At 42.1% G+C, this 13,349-nt stretch overlaps 1 protein-coding gene across 2 annotated transcripts in view; it reads left to right on the forward strand.

The window, feature by feature from the left end:
* Nucleotides 1-13,349, forward strand: part of JARID2 (jumonji and AT-rich interaction domain containing 2) — a 277,495-nt gene that overhangs the window by 204,757 nt on the left and 59,389 nt on the right. For both annotated transcript variants that reach the window (XM_025383086.1, XM_025383087.1), the window contains exon 4: nucleotides 1,166-1,335. In XM_025383086.1, coding sequence (XP_025238871.1) covers nucleotides 1,166-1,335 — 170 coding nt within the window. The remainder of the gene's footprint in view (nucleotides 1-1,165; nucleotides 1,336-13,349) is intronic.

Raw genomic sequence — 13,349 nt, forward strand, 5'->3', positions numbered from 1 at the left:
ATCACAAACAAACAAAATTCAGTTCCAGGATCCATTAGGATTCATTTTGATAGAAAGGAATTGCTACCTAAGATTTTCAGGTGAAAGGAATTGAAATGTACTCTGTAGATACCAAATGGGTAAGTTAGGGAGTTAGCATAGGATTGTAATGGGAAAGAAGCCTGAAGGGTAGATGAAGGCTATTTTTTGTTTCAATCTCTACCTAAATAGTTGCAATTTGGCTGAGTGTGGTGGCTCACACCTGTAATCCCAGCACTTTGGGAGGCCGAGGCAGGCGAATCACAAGGTCAGGAGTTCGAGAGCAGCCTGGCCAACATGATGAAACCCCGTCTCTACTAAAAATACAAAAAAATTAGCTGGGTGTGGTGGTGGGCACCTGTAATCCCAGCTACTTGGGAGATTGAGGCAGGGTAATCGCTTGAACCTGGGAGGTGGAGGTTGCAGTGAGCCAAGATTGCACCACTGCACTCCAGCCTGGGCGACAGTGCGAGACTCTGCCTCAAAAAAAAAAAAAAAAAAAAAAAAAAGTTGTAATTTGACCTTGTTGGCAGAGGGTAACCCAGAATTTGGGATTGGAGGGGGCATAGATAGAGACATACCGTTTTCTGCAGTACCAACTTGAATTGTTGTAGTGAACTTTTCATGGCTGAATTTAGAAGTGGCGACAGGGACACTGATGGCTAAATAGGCAAAGGTGACCTGGATGTGACGACACAGAAGAGAGGTGGGGATGGATTCGTGACCCCTTTAGGTGAAACTATCGGATGCTGTATAAACGCAGCAGGATGATACAGGGTTTCCTGCTTAATGTCAGTTGAAATAAATGAATACCATTAAGCTGATGATGTCAGATAAAGTGTGTAGTTTTTAAATGCTCAGGGAAACGGTGTGTACATAGGCATGTACTTCTACACACATGTATACACATGTCCATGACACACGTTGTATATCAGTGTACGAAACACAGTCGTTTAACCAAATTTATTGCGCTTGAAAGGAGTCCCGTGGTTTGTGAGAGTGTGAGAGATATAGAACCTTAATTAGAAAGAGTTTGCTTGAAATAGGATCTTTTTTCTCCTTATGTATCATGATTTTATTGCTGCACGTAGGCCTATATCCTCCAGTCTCTGCTTAATTTATTTTTAATTTTCTTTTGCTTTTACAGGCCCAGGCTGCAAGCACAAAGGAAGTTTGCTCAATCTCAGCCGAATAGTCCCAGCACAACTCCAGTAAAGATAGTGGAGCCATTGCTACCCCCTCCAGCTACTCAGATATCAGACCTCTCTAAAAGGAAGCCTAAGACAGAAGATTTTCTTACCTTTCTCTGCCTTCGAGGTAAGACTTTGCAATGATCAGACGAGGTCTACATGGAATCTACATGTAAGCCTGAGGTCTACGTGGAATAGACTTTAGCTCTACTCTCTGCCATGTTCATTTTTCTGTCCCCCAACCTGGGTTGAGGGGGAATTGAAAGTGAGAAATCCCTTTGAGAGTGCTGGGTGTGGCCTTTTAACCATCTGTTAAGTTTTATTTCCTTTTTAGTATGACTCTTACACCCCACTTCCTGGCTTCTCGATACGCAATTATGCAGTTTCTAACTTTGACTTCTAATTTGATTTCTCTCCACCACACCACCGCCTTGCACACATTGTTTTGTAAGGCAATTTTTTTTTGATGGAGTACTTTGGGGATATGAAGGCCCCTTTCTATGTGCTTCCGAAGGCCTGTCAATAAGCCGTGGTGATGAGGGGCTTATGGTTCTCTCAGCCCTGTATTATGTTAAGGAAAACAATACTAGTACTTTCAGAGTCTAATTGACTGTGCAAATACTGGTCCACGTTTCAACTTGAACCAGTTAACAGAGTCCAGGTGGATTTGGGATCTGAATGGAGTTATTTGTGAAAGCGTTTGTTGCCGTTTCCTTGTTACTAAGTTTTCTAATAGCTGTGACGAAAGAACACAGAAGATTGTCTGAGAGAATAAGGAGCCTTTTCTGGAGGAATGATAGAAAATATAGGAAGTCCTGAACGCAGAGAGTTCCTTGGGTGTGGTTATTTGAGAGAAAATGAACAGAAGGAGAGGGCCTTTGCTATTGGACATCTGTGGGAAGGCCTCAAGGTTCAGGGTCACTTTTATTTGATTAATATTTTGATAATTTATTATTACAGACAGATTTTAAGTACCTTAAAAAGTTGCCACCCATCATCCCTCACTCAATACATTAGTGTGTCTTTCCTTCAGGTAAGTACATTTTCCTATAACTGTCAAAGTTAGGAAGTTCACAGTGATACATGGCCCCCATGAGTTCCTCAAACCTCTGTTTCACATTTGTTCTGAAGGTGCTTTGTAATGTCTGAGTTTAGAGCAAAACGACCTAGTTCAGAATTAGGCGATGCCATTAATTGTGTGTAGTCTGCTTAATCTGGAAGAGTTCGTCATTGTTTTGTCTTTGACCTCAACACTTGAAAATTACAGGTCAATTATTTTTTAGAGTGTCCCTTGATTTGGTTGCCTGGTGTTTCCTCATGATGACATTCTGGTTTGTGTTTTTGGCAGGAATGCCACAAGGGAAGTGATTCCTCCTCCTCGTTGTTGGGTCCTCTGTAGGGATACACAGTTCAGTCCTTCCCTTTCCACACTGTGTTCATGCTGATCATTTGACTGTGGTGGGCCTGTCAGGAGCAAAGTTACCCACCCATCTCAGCCTTTGCAATGTATAAGTGTTAAGAGAGGATATTCTTTGAAACTAGTACATACTTCTCATCATCTTTATCATAATTGTATATGTATGGGCTTCCTATTTTATGCAAAGGGTTATGATCTGTTACTCCTATTATGTATTCTGATGTTCAGGTTGTCCCAGATCACCGTCTCATCCGTGGACCCTCGTCAGGCTGGCTTTTTATTCCTTTTGACGTGTCCCTGTCATCCTTCCAGCCTTGCTCCTGGCACAACAAAATGTTCCAGGCTCATGATGTACTTTCCCGCCCTCAGCCCTGGAAATGGACATGTCTCCAAGGAGCCCTGCTTTCTTGTAGGGACAAGTACTGTTCAGGAGCCAAGATCTGGGCACAAGGGATGCTGGGAACTATGGGAATGTCATTTCTCCCAGGTGCTCTTAGTAGACTGAGGTTGTGTGTTTACAGGGGTCTATCCGGAGTTCTGTGTTTATTAAAATCTGTGAGTTAGCAGCCATACTTCCAGTTTCAGTTTAACACCAAGGGGTTCATGTGCATTCATCCCCGAGGACCTTGGCTCCTGTAATCCTTAATATACTTATTTGCCGTGTCTTTTCAGTGTAACCCACCTCCCATCTCTGCTGCCCCCACGATGGGAAACTCAGCCCTGACACCCCATGTGGTTGCTCCTCACTCCCTCCCTTTGCCCAGTTGCCCTGCCTTACCAATTGGCTTTGGGACTGAATTGTTTGGGGGAATTTTTGACGTAGGATATGATGATAGTTGCTGGTGATTCTTAATACATAAGAAAGGAGAGTTATTACGTACTTGTTAGAAATTTTGTAGCCCTTGTCGGTCATTGAGCCTTGAAAACAGGGAGATGAAGTAGGTGGGATTCCCACCAGTTGATCTCCGTTAACTTTTTGGTTTGTTTTTGGAGACACAGGCTCTTGTCTCATATCAAAATAAGATGATGAGAGGTTGTTCACTTCTGGAGTTCAGTGGCACAGTCATGGCTCTAAGCAGCCTCAACCTTCTGGGCTCAAGCCATCCTTCTGCCTCAGCCTCTCTAATAGCTAGACCTACAGGCGCATGCAACCACACTGAGCAATTTTTTTATTTTTACTTTTAGTTGTGTTTTTTTTTTTTTTTTTTTTTTTTTTGGGTAGAGAAAGGGTCTTGCTGTGTTTCCCAGGCTGGTCTTGAAGTCCTGGGCTCATGCAATTCTCCTGCCATCTCAGCCTCCCAAAGTGCTGGGATGACAGGCATGAGCCACCATGCCTAGACATCTCTGTTACTTTTTACATAGATTTTGGCTGAAAGATTCTCCTGATCCTGGATGTTGAGTATGAAGATGGAAGGGAAGCTGTAAGGACTACATATGACAGACTCTTGTGCTGGACTGGCCACTAGGCTGTGAGACTGGTAGAGTGTGGTGTGACGATCAGGAGTGGAGAATGAGTGGGCTGTGTACTCAGAAGGATGTATTTGCCCTAAAGGAGTCTTTGAAGGCTCCACAGCGCCATCAGCAGCAAGGTGATTCAGGTGGATCTAGCCGGGCTTGGTTGTGCCACCTGTAGCCCATCTACGTGGAGGCTGACATGGGAGAATCCTTGACACCTGGAGTTTGAGGCTGCCGTGAGACATGACTGCCTCAGCACTGCCGCCTCAGCAATAAAGCGGCACTCTGTCTCCAAAGAAAAAAAAACCAAAAACGGTGATATGGGACTCTTTGTGACTTTGGTCTTGCATGGCTTCAAAAATTTTTTTTTAAATGACATAATTGTACATATTTATGGGTCACATGATTTTGTGATACATATAAGTGATCAGATCAGGGTAATCAGCGTATCCCTCATCTCAAACATTCATAATTTGTTGGTGTTGGGAACATTCCACATCCTCCTTCTAGATATTGCTAACTGTAGACATCCTACAGTGGTATAGAACACTAGAACTTACTCCTTCTATCTAACCATAATTTGGTATCCTTTACTAAATATGCATGGCTTTTAAACACAATTGCCAGGTGTGTTTTTTGAGACAGAGTCTTACTCTGTCGTCCAGGCTGGAGTGCAGTAGCGCGATCTTGGCTCACAGCAACCTCCGCCTCCTAAGTTCAAGTGATTCTCCTGCCTCAGCCTCCCAAGTAGCTGGGATTACAGGTGCCCGCCACTATGCCCGGCTAATTTTTGTATTTTTAGTAGAGACGGGATTTCACTGTGTTAGTCAGGCTGGTCCCGAACTCCAGACCTCAGGCGATCCGACCGCCTTGGCCTTCCAAAGTGCTGGGATTAGAGGCGTGAGCCGCCGCGCCTGGCCAAAGCCAGGTTTTTTAAAGAGTAACTATGACTTAACTAGTTTGGCTACTTTTGAGAAAGGAATTTTGATGTCTAGAATTGCTCTCGGCATTTTGCTTAGTAAATCGTGAATTAATAGTTTCTGCCTCCACCAATCCACCAATCCCGTTTCATTAGGATGTCTAAAGATTGCTCTGTTGATTATGGAATTTAGTTATGCAAGTCTTTACTATGGAACAATTGTGACTGTTGTATTTAGTTCCCAAAGGTAGAGAAGGAGAGAAACCCCTCAGGGAATGTCTCAGTGATTCTGTATAGAGAGGAGTATGTGTATTTGTGCTACGTGTACTTGTGTGTGCACTATCTTATAACATGTTTTCTGAGGTTCTGGGAAACTCAGAGAGTCTCTTAGTTGCAGAGGCATGCTTATTTATTGTTCACATAAATGCCATCTAGAGAAAATGTCACCAAGTAAGTACCTGGCTTTGAAGTTTCAGGATTCCAGATAGAAGAGAATCATATTTTCATAGATAAAATTTACTTCTTTTAGATGTCAAATACAAAAAAGGTTTAAATAATTAAAGCCTAGGAGATGTTTAAAACCAATTTTAAAAAATGCTCTGAACCTTGGAAATGAAATTCATGTATGAGCTAAGCAATAAAAATAGGCTTTGTTATTTGTTTTTCTGTTGGTATACATACAATATTGTACTGTTTTGCTATTTCTCATACTTTTTTTTAGATCTGAGGTATTAAAAATGAGTCATCTTAGCTTTAAAATGCCTTTTTTTCCCCCAAGAGGATAAGTGTGTTTACCTGATCTGACTCTACAAGCTCCAAATGACAGATGATGCTTATTATAGCTTCATGACCCTGAAAATCTGATGGATTTGGTGGCCTTAGATAGCATCTTTTAATAGGTAGTTTCTTGAGCTAATTAAAACCTGTATTTCAGTGTGTACAAAGGTTACATAGTGATCCCTGTTGTTGTGGTACTTTAATACTTCTATTTCCATTTTAATTTAAGAAAAACAGGATGTTAAGTTTTTGTTTTGTTTTGTTTTTTTTTTACAATCATAAAAGTAGTTCCTGTTCATCTTGGGAATATTGGCAGAAGAAAGGTAAAGAAGTAGGCAAAAGAATACATTCAAAATAGCATCTCCACCATCTCCCAGAGATGACTGCTGTTAATTACCTTGTTTGTGAGTATCTTACTGAGCATTCGGTGTGCGTATATGATACATATTTTTCCTGAAATGATACTGCAATATACTTTCGTTTTTTGCAGTCTGGATTTCCTACTTAACACTGTCACAAAAATGCCTGTCATTTCATTTTAATAGCTTATGTTCCATTTGGCGAATGTCTCATCTATCTAATTCCTGATGCACACTTAGAGATATTTCGCCTTTTTGATATCCAGTGCTGATGACGCATATCCTTAGTTAAATCTTCACCTTGTTGAAGCCCTTTCAGGCAAAGTTGACAGTTGGGAATGCGATTAACCTTCTTACACCTGCATTCTAATTCTGTTCTTTTTTGGTGCTGATTCCAAAGCAAACATAACTTGTCACATCCCCAAGCCTCTAGTGTTCACCATAAAGAGCTCAGTCAGCCCATCACCCTTGGGTGACAAGCGGGCACTGTGAGGGGTAAAGAAGGCAGTCTTTAATATGCTCATTATGTATAGGGAAGAAAGTCTGGCTGCAGAAATAATGAAGGAGCCAAATCAAACACCTGGAAGTGATGTTTGTTGCTAAGGATCCAGGTCTTTTTTTTTTTTTTTTGGTCTCCAGTCCTCAATTATTACCTTTAATATTCTTGACAATTCTTTGGAATTTGGAAGAGAATAAATTGTGAGGCCAAGGGAAAGACAGCGAATGGAGTTCTTTAAACCTTGTTTGTAATCTGTTAATGACAGTGAGAAATCTTTGAGATGGGGAGAAAAAACCCTATGCCATTAATACTGGGATTAGTATAGATATGTAAACACCCAGCTAGTCATTCTGAGGTTAAAAGCTTTAGAAATCTAAAACAAATTTGTTTTAAGACACTATCAGCTAAGTCTGCAAGGCTCTTTCATTTCCTATTTAATATTGTGACCTAACATTTCTAAAGGAAAGGAGGGTGGGATGAATAGTGCAGCCGGCCCGAAGTATTTGCCCGCAGTGTATTTATCTTTAAATAGCTGCTTTGAAGGGGTCCACATGTCTTTTGCCAGAGGCATAATTAGTATCTTTCACTGGCACACGCGGGGAAGAGGGTTTTGCACTTGCTGCATGCAGTGATTCGTACCATCGCCGTATTCCCTGTCACCACTCTCGTTATTCTTAATGAGTTCTGTCGTCTCCTCTTTGTTCTGACTATGATTATTAACAGATTAAAAAGAGCTTAATGTAGCAGAGCACTGGCAGGTTAAATGATTCTCTTATTTACATTTTCCTCTTTACGGGGCACTGCAAACAAGGGGATTCCCAAAGGGGACTCCTGAAGCATGCAAACCTACATACACAGTTCATTCCTATGACCGTGGGCTTCACAGTTGAGCGTCACAGCTCGGCACATTGAAGAGAGCGTTATTATGGGGAATTCCTCGCAAATATCCTTACTGTCTGCCGTTGTGAAGCAATGCTGTCTTGTTTTGGAACTGCCTGCCTTTTGTTTCTTCTGTCTTACAGAATCTTTAGTGATCAGCTGTCATTCAATTGCTAATTAATTCAGCAAACCTTTATTAAACTCCTTTTGTATGCTAGACACCTAGAAAACAGATTAGGCCCAGGAAAGCAGTATCGGTGGTGGGTAAAATTGAGGATATAACAATAAATGCGTGAAAATGCTGGGGTAGAGGTGTGTACCAATAAAAGTGGGAAGGGAGAGGCTCTGGGATGGCTGCAAAGGAATGGTGACATTTGCTGCAGGACTTGAGTTACAGTGCATTAGGAACCCTTGCAGAAAGAGGATAGTGCTGGGAAGGGGTTCTGTAGAAGCACCTGCCAAGGCATGCATTGATGTTGGAGTGGCTGGAGTTAAAGCAAGAAAGTTAGGATAAGCCTCAGATTCTGCATGCCCTGGGGTAGTTACTGGAGTGCCCCTTGGGTTCTTCAAGTCAGGGGTGACATCATTATACACCTACAAGGTTAGAAAGATGTTACTGGCAGCTCTGCAGAAAATCGATTGAGGCTGCAGGGAGGTCTTCCTAGGAGCACTGGCCGAAGGCTGGCAAGTCTTGGGGCAGATGATTTAAATATTTCTCAGCCTGAGCTTCCTCATCTGCGAAATGGATATTCTAGAGTCTACAGCACACAGTTGCTGCAGAGGTGAACTAAAGCTAATGGGTATGAACTAGCCCAGAATTAATACTTCAGGCAGTCATCCACATATAGTCATCCTTTGATAACTCAGGGGACTCATTTATGGACCTCCTTTTGATACCAAAATTCATGGATACTCAAGTCCATTGTGTAACAGGGTACATGGTATTTGCATGTATGCACATCCTCCTGTATACTTTAAATAATCTCTGGATTACTTATAATACCTAATACAATGTAAATGCTATGTAAATTTGTTTCACAATATTGTTAAGAGAGTAATTACATGGAAAAAATGGGTCCGTATGTGTTCAGCACAGATGCAACCATCTCCTTTTTTACCTGAATGTTTTTGATCTACAGTTGGTTGATTCCACGGGTGCAGAAGCCTCTGATACAGAAGTCCTACTGTACATTTATTTTCCACTTTTCCAGTGAATTGAGGCAGAGGTAGTGGAGAGGAAGAGAGTTAGATTTTGGATTCAGGTGGAACTGTCGAAAAGATCAGCTGAGTAGACCGTAGGTAATAGAAGAGACAGTCCACCTGTGGTGTTTTTTCTAGAGAGCGTTGCTGGCCTCGTTGGCAAGGAACACATGTTTTGATGTAGTCCTAGCCTTGAGTATTGAGGACTAGGAATTCTAAGTAGGGCAAACGCAAAAGCCTGGGGTGATTTGGAGGTCACAGAATGAAAGGGGATTAACCTGCCAGAAAGCAATTAAGTAATCCCCCAATTGCAAGAAACACTATGGTGCTAATAATGAGCTTCCTTGAGCAAAATGGGAATACTTTACATTATGTAAACTCTTTGGGGAGGAAAGCACACTGTCTCCAGTGGTACACAACTTTTTTTGAGGGTCTCTGGGAGGTGTTGCATCTTAGTTTTTGAGAACAGCAATAGTGAAAGTGTATGTTTGGGAATGGTGTCATCACTGCCTAGGGGCTTTCAGTGGCCTTACATTCTGCATATGCTTGGTTTTCTCCTAGAGTCAGTTACTTAGCTCAGTTCTGCTGAGCTACCTGTTTATTTGTTGGGATAGTTTTTCAGTTAATAATGAAGAAATCTGAAACCTTGGAATTTTTGAGGTCTGAGGAGGGGAAGGATGGGTCCCTTTTATTGGCCCTGTGACCTTGATCAGATGTTATTAATAGGACCGTAGGTCATTTTGCTGTGAGGATTCTCCCTGCTACAGGCCAGCTGGCCTCTGGCCATGCTGTGCCCTCCCTGAAGATAAACCAGGCTCTCTTTTTCCTGCCAGTGAGTACTGGCACAGATTCAGTAGTACTTCTCAGAGTCATATCTAGCCTTCTCCTTACTTTCTAGAGAGTCCTTGAGTTTCTGAAATCCACTTAGAGAACATGAAAGTAAGACTTTAAGTATGGCAGTGCTGTTTTGTTGGCCAAGCACCTTGCTGACTGCAGGGGTTTCATTGATAGCACTAAAGTCCCTGGTATCTGTGTCCCTCAGGGAAGTTTAGTATTCGGCTTCTGTATTGGGAACTGAGGAGGGTCTCACATGATTTGCACAAAGACTTTTGTCTATAGTGGCTGTAAGTTAGAATGCTCATTTTTGTTGGTGGTGGTGGTGGTTGTTTTTGTTTTGTTTTTTGAGATGGAGTCTCGTTCTGTCACCCAGGCTGGAGTGCAGTGGCGTGATCTCTGCTCACTGCAACCTCCACCTCCCACGTTCAAGCTATTCTCCTGCCTCAGCCTCCTGAGTAGTTGGGACTACAGGCGTGCCCCACTACAGCCAGCTAATTTTTGTATTTTTAGTAGTTCACCATGTTGACCAGACTGGTCTTGAACTCCTGACCTCAGGGGATCCGCCCACCTTGGCCTCCCAAAGTGCTAGGATTACAGGCGTGAGCCACTCCCACTGCACCCGGCCAGAATGTTCACTTTCTTACTAGTTTCTTCTTCTGAACTTGAGATAATACTGTGATGGCTTGAGCCACCATCATGGCTGCTGCTATGTGGTATGATTTGTATATTCAGTGAGATGAAGAGAACCGTGAATAGAGCTTGTGGCATTTGACTGGATGTGTATTTGAATGTGTTTTGAATTGCCAGTGCAGACTCACAACATAGGAAAGGTTGTAAGGGAATGTTAACAGTTTTCAGGGACATAGATGCTAGATCAGCCTGGGAGTAGGAGATTAGGAGGGAAGGTGGTATGATACCCATTGTATTCTCCTTGTGAAGTCCCACATGTTAATTGCTCTTGCAGATAGAATACTACCCAAATGTCGGGAATTTCCTATATGTGGGATTAGATAGGCACACCTGGGTGCTTAATTGGGGTAGTTTTTGAGCGCCATAATCCAGGAAGAGGAGGAGGAGGAGGAGGGAGGGTTGCTGAGGGAAAGATTGGCCATGCATCCAGGAGGTCATTGGGTCATCCCTCCTTGTTCCTTAACAAAGACGGAAGGTTCAGCTTATTCTAACCATTGAGTTCATTTTGCATTTTCACCCCCTATCTCCCAGATCCTGGTCACCAACCAATCTACTTACTTTCCCATTTGGGAAAGAAGATTTGCTGTCACCTATGGAAAGAATGACAGTATGATTTTATACCTATGAGTAAAACGATATCACCTTACTGTGAGTCGCTCAGCTTGCTTTTACCTATGTTTGAGGCCATAAAAATGTTTCGACTGAATACACTATGCTCTGTGTACAGTTGAGTAACCTCGAGTCTCACGGCAAGTAAGCCATTTCCAGAGCCTTGGCCTCATCCTGGAGTCATGGATCCCATGTAGAGTCCTTTCAGTGGTTGGTATCCTTTTTTTTTTTGGACATACCTATTTAAAAAGAAGTACCTTCCCAAGATGGGCATGATTGGATAGGCACCTTCTTATTCAGGAAGGAATAGGGATTCCCTTTGTGTTTTGCTCATGGTATTGAGGGCTGCTTCCCTGTCTCTGCTACACAAACCCCGCTTCATGCAGAAAGGACATTAAGTGAACGTTTTACATTCATTTTAATTTTAACCATTACCTTTCCTTTAGGACAATTGATAGTAATTTTGTCTTGATACAATGGAGATAAATTATTTAAGACATGAATGCAAGTCACCTTATAGAAAATAAGAGCACATGGAGTATCTGGTAGGCAAATGAATGCCAGTTGGGAAATTCTTCCCTAATAAGTTGTAAAGTCAAACCAGGAATAGGCAGAGATTGCCACTGGACATGTTACGTTTGTCCCGAAGTCTTTCAGGGAAGTTTGTGTTTACATGTTGTACATGCATGAACGTATGAGCTGAACGTAGACATCTGCCCTGTTTGAGTCTCTGGTGCCTTGTATAGTGCTTGGTACATACATACATACATACGTAGATTGCTGAACTAGGGTATTGGGGTACAACTGCTTTCTTTTGTGACTTCTTTCATCTTCTATCCATTGCCCAAGTCCCTGCCGGCTCACTTTGAAGTTTTGTTTCTTAATTTGATAGTAGGGTTGATTACTTTTCATTCTGTTTATGTATCCCGAAGATAAAACACAAACTCAGTGGGCCAGCCCCATGGTAATTGGGTCAAGCAGTAGAATTTGACTCTCCAGCTAAATGATAGTGCACAGGGAATCCCTTTAGGGTGTTTCCAAAATATAGCCAAGTGATGTTTGGCTGCTTAAGATCAAGAACTGGTCGAGGGTGGGAAGATAATGGGCAGGAGGGCTTGTCTGTGTACATGATTCATAGAGAAGAATCCAATTTTATAGAAACCACAGCCTAAATTGGAGAAAGCAAGCTTTTGGATTAAAATGATCTCTGTTGTGGTTGTAACATACCACAGTTTGATTTTTGTCCAGATGAAAACATTTGGTTTGCACTTCAGTAAATATTGTGGAGACATTGCCAGCTAATTCTGAAAAGTAATGAAATACGGCTTTGGCAAAGAGCAGATGCATTCCGTACTCTGATTGCTCTTATCTGATCCAAGTTCAGATTTTTTTTACATTTGCTAATGCACTTGAATAATCGGGAGAGAAAATCTGCCTGTAATTTTAATAGGAAAGTGTCTATACTGACTATACTTTTATAATGACCACCCATAAAGTCTTCCCCTGCTTCCCCTGAAAAAAATCCCACACAATTCCCAAACCTCTCAAACATACACCTTTTGTTGGTTACTTTTCTAAAATGAGAGTTTGTAAAGGAGAGATACGATGTGGTGTTCCATGTGAAAAGTCAGCCTGTCTTACTTGCTAATAATGTGAATGGGGCTTGTGTTTTCGCCATGCAGAGTCCACCCCCGAGAGGTCGTATGAGGTTGCGAGAGGTCGTATGAGGTTGCGGAGCCCTTTCTTTTCTTTTTCTTTTTTCTTTTCTTTTTCTTTTTTCTTTTCTTTTTTTTTTTTCTTTTTTTTTTTTTTTTTTTTGTTGAGGTGGAGTTAACTCTTGTTGCCCAGGCTGGAGGTCAATGGCGCGATCTCGGCTCACCACAACCTCTGCCTTCTGGGTTCAAGTGATTCTCCTGCCTCAGCCGCCCGAGTAGCTGGGATTACAAGGCGCCTGCCACCACACCCGGCTAATTTTTTGTATTTTTAGTACCGAGGTTTCACCATGTTAGCCAGGCTGGTCTGGAACTCCTGACCTCAGGTGATCCACCAGCCTCGGCCTCCCAAAATGCTGGGATTACAGGCGTGAGCCACCGTGCCTGGCCGGCGGAGCACTTTCTAAGAAAGCCTCCCTTGTTCTCACCATCCTTACTGGTGTTTCACAGCAGGTTGTAGATGAGCCTTGCTGTGGAAAGGGGAAGGCCTCTTTTTAGAAAGTATTTTCAAGTTGTGAACCGCCTGTCTTCATCTCTCTCTTCGTGTTGTTTTCAACCTTGTAGCTAGCTCCATTGCCATTTTTGTGAATCCTGGACCCACAATGAGCTTTTCAAAAGATTGCTTCATCTAACATTTAGAGGATAAAAATTTCCCTAATAAAATGTCTAGATATGAAGCTGACCCCTTATGTGCCAAGATCTATTAAGTTACAAGCTATTTTTAATGAAAAATTTAAAAACACACTGTTCTGTTTTTTGGGTTTTTTTTTTGTTTTTTTTTTCTTTCA

This window comes from Theropithecus gelada, chromosome 4 (assembly GCF_003255815.1).
Source record: "Theropithecus gelada isolate Dixy chromosome 4, Tgel_1.0, whole genome shotgun sequence".
In the NCBI taxonomy this organism is placed as follows: Eukaryota; Metazoa; Chordata; class Mammalia; order Primates; family Cercopithecidae; genus Theropithecus; species Theropithecus gelada.